Genomic DNA, 19,222 nt, shown 5'->3' on the forward strand with positions numbered 1-19,222 from the left:
CCTATCATTCGATCAAAAGTAATTTCTTCAGTGACCCTCAATCAGTGTATTCAACTTGCAGTTTTCTCTGCAAACTATTGATAAGATAGAAACACTATTCACAAGTGATGGATGATCACTGGCAACGTGAAATGTATGTGAGAAATGCTGATGGCCTCTGAATGATTGGGAATTTTCTGTATTCTTCAAGAAACTGGAAATAAGGCATATCAGTCAATAAAAGACTTGTAAAATTATTTGCTGTTGCATTGCCTTTTGCTATGACAAACATAGTACACTTCTTAAACATACACCCTGATGTGTAAGCAGCTATAACAGCATATTTCAGAAAAGATTATTGTGTACCAGCTATTTAGAAACCAACACATAGAGTACTGTACACATCTTCACAAAATGTTACATATTTGAAGCACAGCTCAGGGTGAGATTAATTTTTGCATGGCTGTATTTTCTTAGTAACCATTCTGACCTACTGGGTGGGATAATATTATTTGGGGATCCCACTAAATATTATAAATTACTGTTACAACGACCCTTCCAGAAGAAGGAACAGAAATGTAAGGTTCTTACTGCAACAGCTGATCTTTGAGGAAATGTCACAATAAGAATATGGTGACCCTCCTTCAGTCCCCCCATGAGTGTATATAGTGTCCCTATTTTCTTTTCTTTGCTATTATAGTTATAACTTTTTGTTATTGCACTGTTGTTTAGATGTTTTAGAGGACAATAGCGAAATGTAGTAACAAGTCCCTTTGAAGTCCAAGTGGAGATTGAATAACTGAAGAGAAGAATGCTTCCTATAACAAACAAGGTTCAAGCAAACAGAGATGGAAGACCAGAGGGGAACGTTATAGCTTAGCTGATGAAAGTTCTGGCCAGGAATGAAGATACATAAAAAGTGGTTAATCTTAAATGTTATGATGTACTATTACACTGGGCTGTAGACAATGATCTATGTCACATCATGTTATTTTGCAGCCTTACTGATGTTCTTTGTCTTAGTGACATTCTTTAGGAATTTACCGTTACATTTCTTGTAGACTGTCACATATTCTCATGCCATTATTTTGGTGATGTCCTTCCTTTTTAGGTCTTGCTCAGTACAGTGCTGATCCAAGAACAGAATGGCATCTTAACACATTCAGTACTAAAGAAGCTCTGTTGGATGCAGTCCGCAACCTTCCATACAAGGGTGGAAACACACTCACAGGTAACGTGTTCATCTGAACTATCTGGAAGTGCTCCATCAGGGAACTAGATAAGTTTTTGTATAAAAATTAATATTCCACGCAGGGTATCAGAATTATGCTACCTTTTTATTTATATGTATAGATGTATAATTACACACACACACACACACACACACACACACACACACACACACACACACACACACACACACACACACACACACACACACACACACACACACACACACACACACACACACACACACACACACACACACACACACACACACACACACACACACACAAACACACACACGTCTGTTTATTTTACTCTGTGCATCTAAACACATATACATGCATCTTTCTTTGTTGCTTACTCTATTTATACTGTGTTCTGTGTTGTTATCTGTGTTATTTTTCTAATTTTGATGTGTGTAACTATTTTCTTTGTAGTTATTGTATCTGCTTTTTGCCTGGAAAATAACTGAAAAGGATTATTGATATATATATATATATATATATATATATATATATATATATATATATATATATATAAGCACCTCCCCTATAATTTTCTCTCTGACTTTAAGCAGTGTTACCTTGTAGCTGTTACAAGATGGCAGTATTAGAGAAGAAGGTCTGCAGTACTGCGCATCTGGGTACCTACAAAAATAGTTCTTAATGGCTTCTGAACCCTACCTATGACCAGGAAACCATCATGCAAGGTGTGGGACCCAGCTGTACTGGGCTTTTCTTTTGATACCTGCATGTAGGGATCTCCCTGAATCAAGCCTGTCTTTAAGATATGCTTGTATATTTGGAATAATCAGTTAATTTCACAACAGAAGAATAAAGTGTTTCCCCGACATGACCATAAGATGATGGCAGTATTTGCAGAGCAGAACCAGTACAGGATCCTCTGTGAAAAGAGGCTTCAGACAATTTTTGGCTTCTTAGTTTGTGCAGGTTTAGAACAAGATAAATAGACTGCATCTGAATTTAAAGTAGATCTTACATCTTTTTTATGGTAATGCTGTTGGCCTTCCAGAGGTAGTTCTGGCTGAGCTGAAACATTAATAGCAAATTTTTTTTGTTCATTAGAAATGTGTCAGTTATTGGAAGATATGTCTAACCATAATTAGTAAAAGTATGTCCAACCCTAGTTAGTAAAAGTATGTCTAACCCTAATGAGTGAAAGTATGTCTAACACTAGTTAGTAAAAGTACGTCTAATCCTAGTTTAGTGAAAGTATGTCTAACTATAGTTATAGTATATGTAACTCAAGTTAGTGCAAGTATGTCTAACCGCAGTTAGTGAAAGTATGTCTAATCCTATTTTAGTGAAAATATGTCTAGCCCTATTTAATGAAAGTATGTCTAACCCTAGTGAGTGAAAGTATGTCTAACTCTAGTTAGTGAAATTATGGCTAACCTTAGTTAATGAAAGTATGTCTAACCCTAGTTAGTGAAAGTATGTCTAACCTTAGTTAGTGAAAGTATGCCTAATCCTAGTTTAGTGAAAGTATGTCTAAATCTAGTTAGTGAAAGTATGTCTATACTTAGTTAGTGAAAGTATGCCTAATCCTAGTTTAGTGAAGGTATGTGTAACCCTAGTTAGTGAAAGTATGTCTAACCCTAGTTAGTGAAAGTATGCTCTCAACCCTCTCTAATTTTACTTTTGATAAATACTTGCACTGCTTACAGCTTGTGATGGTACAACTGGTAAAGTGTGGATTCAGCCATGATAGTACTTGCTGGAGTTGCCTTGTAGTAGCTGATGATTATTTTCACCTAATGTGGTAATGGCATGAGTGCAGCCATTATGGTTCTAGGTTATTAATTGCATTAGGTCCGTTAACCACTGCAATCTTACAGCTGTTCAAGATATCACATTCTGGTTACTTGGTGGAAGTTCATGGCATACTCAGCTATCTGTTACAATTTACCTTTGGATTTGAAACATTTTAATGGTGCATGTTTATTGGATTTTGTATTTATTCCTGATTATAATCATGAACTTTTATAATGGTCTTAACAAAAGGTGACTAGTTTAAAGTCAGCCATTGCACTCTGGAAGTGATATTGACCAAAGCTTGGTCTGTCTTCCTTGTAAGAATGTAGAGTTGGTTGGTCATCTTTCTATTAAAATGTGTTTTTGTCATCCATCATTCTGGTATAGTTCTGGTCACAGAGCTTGTGGATACAAGCCTATCATGTTTCACATCACATGGTTGTTTTGCAAATGTTTGCCACATGTTTGACTATACACTTTCAACTTGTTGAAAATTTCTCATGTGGTTTAAGCCACAGTATTAGATTCTAGGCCAGCAATTTATTCCTAAGGCCCTGTCCTTGAAACAATCAGACCAGTCATGGAGTGTGTTCTGACTTGGAGAACAATTCTCAACCTTGTCTTATTTGTACACTGGTATGTTTTTTTTTTCTGAATGCACACATCTGGAATGCAAGTGTCTTTTGAAAAATAATAGTCCTGGCACAGTGGCTGTGTACATAGCATTAGATAAGCAGAAGGAAGGTTATTTATATTGCATCAAAGGGACTAATTTCTTTAGCAGTCTCCTTGAATCATTTCCCAAGTAGTTCATCCATTCCATTTGTAGTGAGAAGCGGCAGGAACTGCATACAGCTTGACGTAGTTAAACATAAAGTGAGTAATGCAATGGGAGGTATTCAGAAAGACAGGTAACACTGTAACATTACACTAATTAGTGCAGCTGGAATAGTGCAATGCAGCCCCAAGCTGATTAGAGAATTATGATGTCTGACATAGTGCTAGCGAAATAGGGAAGTAGCTGCATAGCAAAATGACTGCAGCTGTGCAATGGCATCCAACATGCTACTGCACTGGCTCTGATATGGGCAATCATGTGACTGACGTGACAGAAAAAAAGATAACATGCCCATTGCTGTGGTCATTCACACGTGCAGTATAACACTTTGCAGCTTAAGTACAGGCACTGTAAGAAGGCTATACACAGCCATCACAACAAAATTCCATTTCAGTTTATCATACAGATGTGAAAAACTGGGGGGGGGGCAGAAGGAGGGCAAGAGCAAGCACAGGAACACAAATAAGGGTAATGCGAAGGGACGATAGGTTGGGGGAGAGAAGGACATATTTTTTACTGGGACAAATGTCTTACATATTTTTAAGAATGGTAATGAGTGATGACAGCACAACCGTCTGTGAGGAGGAAGATGTAAGGAAGGTAGCAGTGGCAGACAAACACAGAGTGGGCACACAGACTGAATGGAGAGATATGGACACAAAATGGGGGGGGGGCAGTAAAGAGACACAGACTGACAGAAAATTGGTCATGCATAGGAGTGGAGTACAAACAGGATATCAGCAAGGGGAAAACATCATGGGGAACAGGATAGAGTATGGAGGCTCTGCTTTACTGGCTTAGAGTGAAACCTGCTCATATGACAGTCACCTCCATGGCAGATACCATGGTTGAATGCTGTCTTCGGTGGCCAGATAGATTGGGCCATCAGGACATATGATTCTATCATCTGCTCAAGGGGATGTACCAGGCTACCAGTGTGGGCATCTAGCTGATGGACCACCTTGGTCATAACCAGCCTCTGTATCTGTCATTAGATGACCAAGGTGAACCTCTGAAGGCGACTGTCAGAGGAGGAGCCTCCATGCCCCTCCTGAGAGATGACCATGGAGACCATGAGTGGGAGTCTATTAGATCACCTTTCACAGTTAACCTTCATGTACATTTATTTGATCTTCAGTGGGAATACTATGTACATCTCCACTAATGCATTAGCCATGGAAGAAATGGATTTCATATAGCAGTTCAGTTGTGTTGTGATCTGCTTGTGAAATACATTGCTGTTAAAATCAGTAAGTAGTAGTGATCCCTTATAGCTTTTTTAGAATAACATTAGTGCATCCTGAAAATCGAAAGTCTGTAAGAGCAGTTGTTATCAAATATTTTGAGTACATTATTTATGAAACCTGAGCTGTAAAATGTGTACACCTACAAAAGAGGCATTTTTACAGTGGGATACATTTTCACGTCTAGCAAATCAGAAACATTTTCTAAATTTATAGGAAAGAAATAAATATTCATCTATGCAGTTATAAACAATGCAAGAGATATTCAAAACCATTTGCTTTCAGTCTGGATAGTGTCAGATATTAAACACTTGCTAAATATTCCTGTTAAGAGTCCAAATGTTCATGAAAAAAATAGCAGGTGGAGAAGACATGACTATTTTCCAGCAGAATTTTTGAAGCTTTGAAGATATATATTTATTTTATTTATCCTTTTTTAACTGGTTAGTCCCACTAGACTAGCTGCCTTTTTTAGGCAGACCTCAGGTGGTATTTATACTGCTAGGGGAAATTTGGCCAGGGCTTCAAAGAACTTCCTCTACTCTTTTTGATGGGTGCTGTTGAACCTGTTATGCCCACCTGAGGTACCACCAGCTCAGGCAGGTGGGCCTAGATTTAATATCTCGTCTGAAGGAGTACACCACCCCCTTATACTGCATTGCACTGCAGTGTCAACAATCAATCTACCTTGTGTGGGAGTAGAACCCAAAGCCTTCTGTACCAAAGGTGAGTGTGCTATTTGTTGTGCCACTAACACTGACAACTTTAGGGTATAATGTGGTAGAAAAAGACACTTCAGAAATTCTAGACTATACAAATTACCAGTTTGCATATATGAATGATAAATATGAGCATTTAGGTTAGATACATGTTTTAGCAATCATCTAAGATGTATATTATTTATTTTATTTGTTAACAGTATGAGTCCACTAACAATAACTGTCCATTTTCGGGGTGACGAGGTAGCACTGCCTGGTTAAATGACTTGCTCAGAGTCACACAGTAAGGAACTTGTTAACAGCTCATAGCCTTAATCCTCTGCGCTAACTGCCAGGCAAGACATAGTAGGTGGAGGCTAGTCTATAATGTCTTCCTCCTGACATGGCTTGTTAAAACTGATCAGATTGCTAATTATGTGTGCATAACCTGTGTTTAGTGCACCAAAGAAAACTAGTGCAGGATACCTAGAAATCATATTCTCTGCCAGATCTCTACAACCTCACAACCTTCAAAAATCTTATCAGCAGCCACTATTTGTCTCACAACTAGGAATGTCCTGTAGAGAAACAACACTCTGCATTCACCTTCCACACACATCTTAACAAAAATAAAATCAAGCCCACATATAAAAACATTTTACCACCAAAATGTAAGCAATGGATGGTTCTACTAGAAAGCCTGTAAAGCATGAACATTGAGCTTTAATATTAATTTCAGCAAATGCCGTAACTGCCCAAACATATCCTTCTGAACTGAGCTTTTCATTGTGCTGTTTGACTACCACTACCTGAGCTATAACACAAGATTTGTGCAGTTCTGTTGTAATGTGAAAAAAAAAAAAAAAAAAAAACAATTACAAATGGCAAAGATTTGTTCAGTTCTTTTGTTTTGTAAAAAAAATTACAAATGGCATTGCACAATGGCACACAGTTTAACTGAAGGGTCCCCTAAACTAATTACCCTGAACATTTCATGCCACAGTTCTGCAACACTGGAAATGTATAAACCTGTACAATGCTGAGTTGTTGATTGCTACAAACATGGTTGCTACTAAAACTTGGGAAAAATAAAGGATTTTTTTTTACATTAATCAGACTCCATCTATGCTAAAAAAGCATTTATATGGCACATTTTCAAAATGCCATCTGTGGACTCTATCACACTAAATTAATGGAACTTGCATCCAAAATATGATTTACAAAAATATTTAAGAGCTGAGTGACATTTACAAATGAACTGTCAAATGCTATTTGTTTTGACAGGAAGCTTCCTAAAATGAGTGGTATAAAAATGTTAAATTCAAAACAGAATAATGTTAAATAATTATAACCATACATGGTAATCAATTACTTAAAAGGGGTTAAGAAACTATTTCACCCTGAAACACACTACAAATCAAGGATAAGTTCCTATGTACACGTGAAAATGCCAGATCAAGTTTGTGATTGCTCAAATCTTTTTACAGTGACTCACTGGCACTCATTTTGGTACCAGCAGTAATGTTTTACAACCATGTTAACTCCAGGTGAGTAGTAGTTTTGATACAGACTGCTGGTTGGCAGTTTACCATCATCGTCATTACGATGCAATGGGGAAAATGGCTGTAGGAAAGACCAGACACTCTAAGAAACAACAGTCTCTGACTTTACTATAAGAAACAACAGTCTCTGACTTTGACTTTACATAATTTTCAAAGCCAGTTTGTGTGTGACCTAAAACATATACATGACTGCACATCAGGAGTTCTAACAACCATCACCAGAAAAGTTAATTGTAATGGTTCAGCATGTTGGTTGCTAAATGACATAATAAACTTTCCAAGCTGTAGATTAAACTTTGTAAAAAAAAAAAAAAATAAAAGGTTTGCTTTCATGTGAAGCATCTCATGCTCTTTTTATAGCAGATAAATGGTTGGGAGGTTGCCAGTGTCTTTAAGAACTATAATTTACTTTGTCATGTAGTCATAGATTGCTCCATCTCAAACATTTCTATCCACTTTTTGTTAAAATGACAAATGACCATTTGCAGAATCCTTCTGGAGAAATTAGCCTCTTTATGGCAATTATTATTTATTTATTTATTTTTGCTTTGTATATGAGTTGGGAGTATACTGTTTTATCAGTTACCTCTCATTTACTCTGTGCTGCCCAGAAACCCAGAAGCTAGCCAAAGTAATTAAACATGCCCATGTGTTTGTAGTACTAGATAAAACAGCACAGTGACAAGCAACAACATTCTGGCTAACTGCACTACAACTTAGTTAAGCACTCCTGTGGGCCAGCAGCTATAACTTACAATGGGTCTATATTAAGTAGTACTATCATATGTATAAGGAAAACACACACAGTACTGCAGGTTCATAATAACTGTACAAGCAACTGCAGGCTAACAATGCAATGACCAGTCTTTCAAAGAGAGCATGTAAGTCTGTCATTTCATATACCACCCATTAAGTACTCATGTTGTACATATGGAAAAACACACACATATGGACACACACACACACACACACACACACACACACACACACACACACACACACACACACACACACACACATATATGTATAGTTCCTTAAAAGACTTTCACAGACATAGCTAAAAATGTTTATACACTCTTTATTCCTATAGCCATAATATTCAAAGTTTTTATACTCAAAGCCTCATACTGTTTCCTCAAGGTATCATACTTTTAAAATATTTACACATCTCTCACAACACTGATGCAATTGGCAAACATTATTATGTAATTCTCTCAGCACCTGCCCCTTACAGTTATTAAACTTACAGCTTGGACTGTTCATATATCTGTTTATGTAAAAACTGTGATAAACAAACCTGTCTATAAAGCAGAAGTGGTGTATTAACTTAACACCAGAGCACTGACATGATGTTATGCCTTTTACAAGCAACATAAGCTTTACAATTACTATACAGGTAAATGAGCTTTTAGACTAAAAGACCAGTATGACAAAATATAATAAGCACCTTGTATACAGAGCCACACTGCAGGCATTAATATAGTAATATTCTAGACTGAACTAATAATACTTCTGAGAGATGGTCAAGAAAATAAATATTATAGATTAGAAAAAGTTGTATAACAAGAACAAAAAGTAACGCTGCTGTCCAAAGGTCCAGACTTTGAGGACATAAAACAAAATATACGGAAAAAAACACAAAGCTGGACCACCACGATGAAACAATGAGCTTTCAATCCAGTAAAGAAGTTGATAAGCGCTTTCACGTACACACTGAGTACGCTTCTTCAGATCTCTAAACACGGTGAAAACATCTCATCTTAAATAGTATTCACAAAATCATTCATAAACTAATTACTCAATCAATTTATCAATTAATTAAGTCAATTAAATCCTCCGAAGAGTAACTCACATTTCTAGCTGAAAGCATCATTTTACAAGCAGTACATCCTTACTAAAACAACTTAACTAATATATAAAATTAAAAAATATAAAAACGTAAAAAATATAAAAACTTATAAAAATTTATATCCTAATGCTTTGTGTTTTTTCCGTAGATTAGAAAAAGTGTATGTAGCTTCATCCTTAATGTCTATACATCTAAGTTAATCTGTCTGTATTTCTTAAGGTGAACTTAACTGATGAAATATATAAATTATAATATCAACAATTAGCATTTAACATATATCATTTTTTACAAACTCCTTGCTCTCTTCTGTTATATTACTTAGATTAAAAATACAACATTGAGTGACATGAGCATTGTCATAATAATTTAAATCACCCCTCCAAAAAGTAGTAGTGAAATAAATTCTAAATAACAGTGCTGAGGCAGACTGGTATAGGCAAAAAAAAAATAATAGGAGTCACTGATTAATGAATTCTCTGCTGTTTGCACTAATCTGTTTAATATTTATTTTATTTTTTATTACATTTGTTGACCTAGAAAGTTTGACTAGGACAGAGCCTATTTTCAGCGGAGGCCCAGGGAGAAACACTGCAGACGCATGTCTTTGGAATGTGTGAGGAAACTGGAGTACCCGGAGGAAACCACGCGAATGCAGGAAGGACATGCAGACTCTACACAGAAGGCACCACAGCAGAGAATCAAACTGGGGAACCTCTTGCTGTGAGGTAACAAATTGTTAATCACTGTGCCACTGTCTTATTTTAGTTAAGACTGACACTAGTGCACAGTACATGAAATGGTACACTGCAGTATATACCCCACTGTGATTAGTACATGAAATGGTACACTGCAGTATATACCCCACTGTGATCTCACTCTTGCCCCCCCCTTAACAAATAGTGGCTTCTCATCTCAACAGGCTTCATGACACGTATGTTTGGTGTCTTATGTTTTGCACTTTCACTAGAGGTGAAATGAGCTCAAGCAAATAAGCATGTAGGCAGATTCTCTTTAGCACTGACCTGCTGTTGTCCAAATCATCATATGCATGATGCTGTAATAAAAAAATATATATATTGCAATTAATAATGACAATTGCCCTAATTCCCCAAAACACTAGCCATAAGTATCATCCATTACAACATGTGTAATTCCCAATAGCACTCAAGATGTAAGCACCATGCATTTAATTAGATCATGATGGTAGCCCTGATTCAAAAACTACTGTAAATAAGTAACACTGAATCTGCCTTGATTCCTTACGCCATTCTAAACACAAGCATCAGTCATTTCATTAAATAATGACAACAGCTCTGCTTTCCAAAACCACTCTCCAAGCATCACACACTAAGATGGATGTACTACCCTATCCCTACACTGCTCAGAACATGAGAGTAGCCCTGATACCCCATAATCCCTCTAACAGTAATCATTAGTCAAGTGACCATAATTACCTACAACACTCTTCATGTAAGGAGCAGGCATTTAATTACTAGATGAAAATAGCTCCAGTTCCAAAAATCTAAAGATCATACACTAAAATGGCAGTAATTCTCAGCACAGCATGAAACATAACTAGATATCCATAGGTATTTAATTAAATGATGACAATATCCCTGATACTCCCCCCCCCAAAAAAAAAAGAATAACTGTTAGGCCTTTAATAAAATGATGACAGCAGCTCTAATCCCCCCCAAAATGAATAACTATCAGGCATCTAGTTAAATGATGACAATAAATTTACCTCCCCCTGCCAAAAAAATTAAATAAAATAAATAAAACACTCTAATCATCAATACAAAGCTACCAGGCCACAATGGGCTGGAGTCCCAGCAGCTCTATAACCTCAAACATCAAATGCCTAAGAAATTAAACTTTGACATAATAACCCTAATTCTCCAAATCTTCACTCAAACCATAAACAAAGACATCAGTTATGACCACAGTTCCCAAAACCACTTTAAACAGAAGCATTAAGTGCAAACATTAATCATAAGCATTAACATTAAACACATCAAATGATATCACAATAGTCTTGATTCACAAGAGCAATCTAACCAGAATAGACTGAAACTTCTGATTACACTGGCTTTGTTAAGATGAAGTACTGGCCACAGTCCCCACAAAAGACTATAATCATAAGGATCAAGCACATTCCCAAAAACATTCTGGGCCACCAGCAGAACAAGAAAACAGATGACACAATGCTCCTGACTTAAAGAAAAACTGCAGCTATTGCCATTTATACCTTGCATGTATTTTACTTCCAAATCATTTCTATGATCCCTCTCAGAAAAGAGTGCTCTTCTGCCTTCACCAAACCTCTACTGCTGTATTTTTTGCTGTCTGGTTGCAGCTCATGGTATATGTCCTTTTTAAAGTCTCAGCACTGCTGTGAGAGCTTCCCAGTAGTTTGGACTTCATCAAAGGTACTTCCCTAAGTAACTCTGGAGGTACAAGTTGAGAGGTACAGTCTGCTCTCTTGCAACCAGCCCATAAAGTCTAAGGCTTAAGAACAAGCCATGGAAGTTGTACCTCTCTCGACATGGTTGCCATGGAAGTTGTATCTCTCTCGACATGGTTGCCATGGAAGTTGTACCTCTCTCGACATGGTTGCCATGGAAGTTGTACCTCTCTCGACATGATTACCATGGAAGTTGTACCTCTCTCGACATGGTTGCCATGGAATTTGTACCTCTCTCGACATGGTTGCCATGGAAGTTGTACCTCTCTAGATATGGTTGCTGTAACATTGGGTGGAATGGCTACTGTAATCAGTGTCTATGAAATCTTTGCTGACGTCTTCTGCTTCCTGAGTCCTTAAATAAATCAATGCCCATTTCAACAAAAATAATGGTATTAAACCAAATGCTGAGAGCCCCTGTTTTTATTGTGCACATTTTGAGGGCATCTCAGCATTCTCTTCTTGTTGTGTGGCTAGCACTGGAGTCACCATTTCAACTTATTAGCAGCTGAAGCAAGGGGCAGGTGTAGGCAAGGCAGCACTGTTTGTCAGACAGAAGATATAATTTCAGGTTCGATGAACTACAGAGAATAGCCAAAATCTGTTCTCTGTACTGCACATGCACAGAATCTGGGAAGAGTACCAGTTGCCACAGTTCCAGCTATTTTCAAGGAAAGCCAGAAAAATGAATTTATTACGTATCAGTAGTGACTTAACTATAATCATCAAACAGCAGTGATTAGGGACTGATGCTCCCCCCAAAATAACTACTGGCTTGAAAGTAGTTCTGATTGCAGCAATGCATTTTAACTTTTCAGACGCATGCACACACACACACACACACACACACACACACACACACACACACACACACACACACACACACACACACACACACACACACACACACACACACACACACACACACACACACACACACACACACACACGCCCACTGATAAAGCAGGTCTATTGTCATTTACTAATGCTTACTTGAAAGCAGTTACTTTCATACAGACTAGATCTCTCCCTCTCAAAATAATCACTTTCTGACTGGAAACATCGGAGAAATGCAAATGCAATCAAAAAATATATTTTTGCCATTGTAGTACATTATATTTGCTTAATGCAAATACACTTTCTTTATGATTAATTGCAATTAAATGGCAGAAAATGCCTGAGGCATGGATGGTCAGCTATTACATGCACAGATTGTTTGTTCCCCAGCCCAAACACAACAAAGGTGTACTGCAATAAAAAAAAAATCTACATTCATTTGAACAAATTTCCCCATATTCATTTTAGCTCATCTTCCATTGCACAGATTATCAGCACCATGCCACAACAGATGCCTTCAGCATGTCAGTTATTAGCATTGCAGAATAGTGAGTGGAGTGCCTAATGCATATTGCGTGCCTTTCTGCATCAGATCAAGAAGTGGTTTCATTTTAAATTACAGTGTAGTTAATTCATCTGAATGATTCATCAATTACTTAAATAGCTGTGAGCTGTTTCCTGTATGTTTTACTAATGGTTGTATGTCAGGTAATAACTTGAGTTATATAGGCGTCTGAAGCTGTGGCAGTGTTACTGTGAACAGGGGTAACTCACAATCTAAAATAAAAGGTTCAAGAACACTGGTACTTGTTTACCATCTGCTGTGTCATTTGCAATATGGAACTACTATACACCATCATCATAAGTTGTTCTATCTTCCCAGCATTATACAAAAACATAGTGTGTCCTTTACAATACTGTGTAGACATTCAACCATTTTACTCTTCAGGGTTTTATGATACACCCAAATATGCTTTCAAACATTTATTCTTACATTGTCTTGAAATATATATTTTTAAAACCTTTATTGCATTATCACTTAAGACATAGACAAACATACATTTATGCAAAAACACAAACCATATTAACATGTTCTCAGTTATCAGTATACAACATTGTGTGTATATACATATATTATATTCATATTTATATATGTGTGTGTGTGTGTGTGTGTGTGTGTGTGTGTGTGTGTGTGTGTGTGTGTGTGTGTGTGTGTGTGTCAAGTTTGTAGGTAAGTCCTAGGCTAGCTGTTCTTGTAAGACATTTTAAACCTAACCCTGTATCTCTTGCTTTTGAGGTAAACACCTTAACTGTTATGCTAGCCCCCCCCCCACAGTTCAATTCCTGCATTCTCTTAAACCTCACTCCTCCTGCAAAACATTATTCTATTCTATTCTTCTCACAGTTTCCATTTGTTCTATGTAATTTGCTTCTAAATATTTCTAATAATCCCAGTTTCATTTATTTTATCTCTATTACATTATTCAGTACATCAGATGCACTTGGTTTAGGCTTTGATTTCCGTTTCTTTTAGTAATTGCTTTATTGGCAGTCACAAGAATTAAACTTAACAAGGTCTTAATATGTCTAGGCAGTTCAGATCCTGTATCCCAGCTCAAAAAATAATTTTCTTAGTTACACCCATTTGCTCACCTAATAATTTTGACAAAGTACTCTGTAGGGATTTTTTAAAGGCTGCAAACTAATTACACTCCCAGAACATATGATCTCAGTTATTTCTTTCTTCCCCATCACACCAGCATTTGACATCTACCTGAGGAAAATTGGAGTTTGCTTAGGGTATAAAAATACCTGTGCAAATATTTCCAAACAAAAATCCTAAATCTTCTAAACTTTGTTGCATATTTGGGAGCCATACATGTACCCTCCCATTGTTTCCTTGTGAATTACTTATCCAATCTCTCTTCCCAATCTTTTCTAACCTCCTCTGATCGATTCCTATAGTTATTGGGCAATATTTTATATGCCCTACTAATTATCCCTTTTTTAACAACAGCTTCTGTTATATATTCAGCTAAAAGCTTTACCAGAGTGGGTCTTTCACTTAGGATTTCCCTATCTGTTTTTCTTTGCCTACACTCGGATATCAATCCCTGACAGGGAAGGCAGTCACTAGCCTGCATTCCAAGTGTCTTCTTATTCTGTTACCATTCCCTATCTAGTTGTTTGTTCCTTAGCCAGTTTTCTCCAGTAAATTCCAGCCCCCTTCTGCCTATACTCTATACCCCTAATCCCAGTCATCCATATTGGTAAAATCCCCTTTCTCCATTCTGCTGCTTTATGAATATAATATTCTGTATGGCTGTTATTCTCTTTAAGGATCTGCATCCAAAAAATCCCACGTTCTCCTTATCTTTTGAATTTTCCCCCGATTCATCATCATCCATTTCAACTTGGAATTATAGCTTTCTGCTTGTGTTATGTATATGAGCCTTAATTGTTTAGCTCTAAAATATCCCTTTAAATCAGGTAGTAAGAAGCCACCTTGTTCTATTGGACAGATTAACTTATCCCACTTGACCCTTGCCCTCTTCCTTTTCCAGATAAATTCCTACAACTCTTTATTAATTATTGTCCGCAGCTTCTCCTCTGGTTGATAAAAATTTGTTTGACTTTTATATAAAACTAAAGGGGCTAAAAACATTTTCACTGTTATATCCTGCAATCCATATCCATAAGCAAGAGGTTTCAGTTTTTCAGATTTTGTGTTATCTTTTTAGTCTCTTCCCACATATCCTTTGCTGCTATAACAGAATACCTTTTTAATCCCATATTCTTAAATACTTCATTTTATCATGCTCCCATAAATATGGGTATTGCTGTACCAGTTCAGGTGTGGGTATGTAGTTTACAGCTATAACCTTGTTTTGATTTCATTAATTATATATCCTCAAAAGACTTCAAACTATCTCAGAAAATTTCCACAACACTGAAATGTCCTTTTCTGTTTTATTAGGCAAAAAAAATAATGCCATCTGCTACTAAAGCCAACTTTTCTTGATAACCATACCAATCATATCCTTCAATTTCTGAGTGCTTATTTTCTTTGTCAAAGGTTCTAAACATAAAGTAAATAACAAAGGAGAAAGAGGACACTCCTACCTGTTTCCTCCATTCAGACATAACTTGTCAGAGAGGAACACTCCCACTTTTATTTTTGTCTCCTATCCCTCATATATCCTCTTAATTAACCTTCTTATTGGATCAAGGAATGCAAAGACTTCCATTGCTCTATTCATAAAGTCCCAGCTTACTTTGTTGAATGCTTCCTCTGCATCAAGACCCACTAACAACAGCAGTACTTTCTTGCATTCTGTTTCCCTCCGGATCATAATTGTTCTGTTGATAATATCAAATGTTTGCATTCCCTCCACAAAACCACACTGATCCATATCTATTAATTTTGGCAACACATCTGCCATTCTTTTAGATATTACAGACATAAACATTTTATATTGGTGCTTCTCCTCCTTTTAAAATACTGTTAAACAAAATCTTCCAATCAATTTCTTCCTTCCTAGCTTCCAGAATTCCACAGGAATACCATCTATTCCTGGATAATTTCATGCAGATTAATTATACATCAACATTTTATATCATGTCCTCCTATCTTAACTGTTAATTGTTGAGCCTCATTTACCACTAACCTTGGCACACTTAAGTCTGTCATAAATATTTAAGTTTGTGCTTTTTCTTGATTTCCACATTTCTCTGCTTTATATAACTTTTCTTAACATTTCTGAAATATATCTAATACCTATATAGGATCTCCGGTTATTTTTCTTGTTATAGGGTCCCTAAAATTGTCAACAACCCTTTTTACTTTCTGTTGCATAACTCTTTGTGCTAAAGTTTTTGTGCTCCTGAGTTATTATCAGAAAATTGTTGCTTAACAGCAGTCTTTCTAAACTCATGCATATTATAAAGATACTCCCTTATTTCCTCTTTAGGAATTCCTGTTACTTCTTAACCTTTTCACTTTTTCTGTTATTTTACCCTATTTTTAAGCTCCACTTTCAACGTATCCCACTCATTAGCTATCACTTCTGAAGAAATTTCTCTGTTCCCTAATAACTTGAATAATTTCTACTACCCATTCCTTAAATTTCTCTCTTTTTAACAGGTAGATAGGGAGGCACCATTGTCTCATTTTTACTTCATTACCCTACATTTTTATCTATGTTGTTATTGGCACTTAATCTGAAATAGTTATCAGATATATGCTGAAGCTTTCAATTAAATGCACATGTTCCTATGAAATAAAATTTCTATCTATTCTAGCCCAGTTATTGTATCTTGGGAAATAATATATAAATTCTCTCCAAGTTCCTACTACTGAATTCACATCTACCATTCCAAATATTTTCATTTAATTTCTTCATAAATCTACCCTCTTTTGCTATATTTTCCCTTCTATATTATAGGTTCATAGGTAGGTACTAGGCTATCGGCCCAAGGGCCTACGTAAGCCTAGCCAGCAAGGTTCCATGGCTTACGCCACCCAAGAAAGTTATTTTACTGTGCCACTGTTGAGCAGAGACACAGACGTGACCCCCCCTGGGTGTTTTTCCTATTACCCATCCACTCATCAAGATTTTTCTTGAAGAGTGCTAATGAAGAACTTTGCTTGACATAGATGGGTAGCTTGTTCCAGAGTATAGGAAGTCTCTGGGATAGGAATCTATCCCTCCAGCATGTCCTGTTTATTGTGATGACAAGGTTTAGGTCCCTAGAGCGTGTAGCTCGGAGGGATTGGGATTTCTTTAGGTGTAGCATGTCCAACAGCTCTGGGTTTGACATAGCTTTATATGTAGGCAGAGACCACCTTGGAGTAGGCGATATGCTATGGAGTAAAGCTGGAGTTTTTTGAGGCGGTCAGTGTAGGGCATTTGTTTGAGGCCAGTAATCCTCTTTGTGAGGTACTTCTGTGGCCTTTCCAGCTGCTGCAGATGTCTTGTGAGGTACATTCCAAAAAGGGTGTTGTACTCTGTAATGGGTCTAATGAGTGATGAGTAGAGGGGAACAATGACCTCTTTTTTCCTGGATGAGAACCCTTTTATGATGAGGTATGCCACATCAAAGGACTTCCTGACTACTGTGGTGATGTGACTATCAAAGGAGAGACTACTGTCCACCTGGGTCCCAAGGTCTCTTATCACGCATTCGGTGTTAAGTAGATTGCTGCCTATGTTGTAGTTCATGGGTACAGAGTTTTTACCAAACGGGATGACACTGCACTTTTTGACATTGAGCTTGAGGCCTTGGCTCTGACACCAGGCATCTGTCTCAGTAAATCCCTTCTGTAGGATGTCCACATTATTTAGGACTTGACTATGGCTCCTAGTTTGCAGTCATCTGCGAACTTCATTAGCCAGAGGCATTCTGTGTTAGCCTGTACTTCAGAGAAATAGATACCAAACAGGAGAGGTCCCAGGATGGAACCTTGTGGTACTCCACCTGTCACTGCTTTGAGGTCAGATTTGGAGTCTGCAACTTTTACAGTGTGGGTTCTGTCAGTGAGCCAGTTGGCAACCCATCTTGTGATGTAGGAATTTATACCTAGTTTAGTGAGTTTAGCTATAATTCCAGAATGGGAGATGGTGTCGAAAGCCTTGGCAAGGTCAGGATAGGCTGTGTGAACCACCTTACCCTCATCCACGGCTTTGGTGACTGCCTCAAAGAAGTCGATCAGGTTCAGGAGGCATGATCTGCCTTTCACAAACCCGAACCGGGTGGGATCCAGAGTTTGGAGGTTACCAATGTCTTTATTTATGAGTTCCATGATGATACGTTCCATGACCTTGCAGACCAGGCTCATCAGGCTAATAGGTCGGTAGTTCCCAGGATCAGTGGTGGCTCCCCCTTTATGGAGTGAGATAACTGTTGCTGTGTGCCATTCAGTGGGCACAAAGCCTGATGCGAGGCTATTATTGAACATGGTGCTTAAGTGGAGAGCCAGTTCATTCTGAAGTTCATGTAAAACGCAGCCTGGGATGTTGTCCGGTCCCATGGATGCTGTGTTTTTGGCTTCCCAATATATCCCCAATATATTCTTGCTGTTGCAAATTAAGTTCCATTCCCCACCTATAGTTAATATTCCATGCTGAAAGACAATTATTTCTCAAGCTCCATTATAGCAGTTTTGAGTGGAATATAAATTAAAACGTCCTAATGCTTACACAATCCCACGCATGTATGGAATGGTGCAAAGGCCAAAAAACAAATGATACAAACAACCAAAATAAGCCAGCACCCTCAGTCAGCCTTCCAATATAAAACTTTAATATCACATAAACATGATATTAAAATGAACACATCCAACAACTGGAATTAGTATGAAGCATACCAGTTTCAGCTATAAGCCTTCATCAATTATTATGACTCAAACACTCAACAAAATTTAAATACAGTTCCCTAAACACTCATTGGCTATCATAACTGAACATTTGAGTGAGATTTGGTGTGCAAAATCCACAAATGTTTTGTATAAGCATACTTTGAAATATGCTTCAGCACGATTTATGTTCACTATTATTGATTGGGTTGGTTTCAAAACAACTAATAAAGTGGGATGGCATTCATTATTAAACTGTAAGGAACAAATGTGGATTATAAAATTAGGGGCCCTATTTGCACCAGGACTTAATGAGAAGATGAGTGTTTGAGTCATAATGCATTGATGAAGGCTTACAGCTGAAATCGGTATGCTTTATACTAATTCCTAGTTG

At 37.2% G+C, this 19,222-nt stretch overlaps 1 protein-coding gene across 2 annotated transcripts in view; it reads left to right on the forward strand.

Moving 5' to 3' along the window:
- Positions 1–19,222, forward strand: part of COL14A1 (collagen type XIV alpha 1 chain) — a gene marked incomplete at its 3' end in the record, with an annotated part of 1,869,522 nt that overhangs the window by 426,673 nt on the left and 1,423,627 nt on the right. For both annotated transcript variants that reach the window (XM_044066920.1, XM_044066919.1), the window contains 1 exon segment: positions 1,091–1,210. In XM_044066920.1, the coding sequence (XP_043922855.1) occupies positions 1,091–1,210 (120 nt within the window).

Source organism: Protopterus annectens, chromosome 3.part1, assembly GCF_019279795.1.
Source record: "Protopterus annectens isolate FY-2018-M chromosome 3.part1, PAN1.0, whole genome shotgun sequence".
In the NCBI taxonomy this organism is placed as follows: Eukaryota; Metazoa; Chordata; order Ceratodontiformes; family Protopteridae; genus Protopterus; species Protopterus annectens.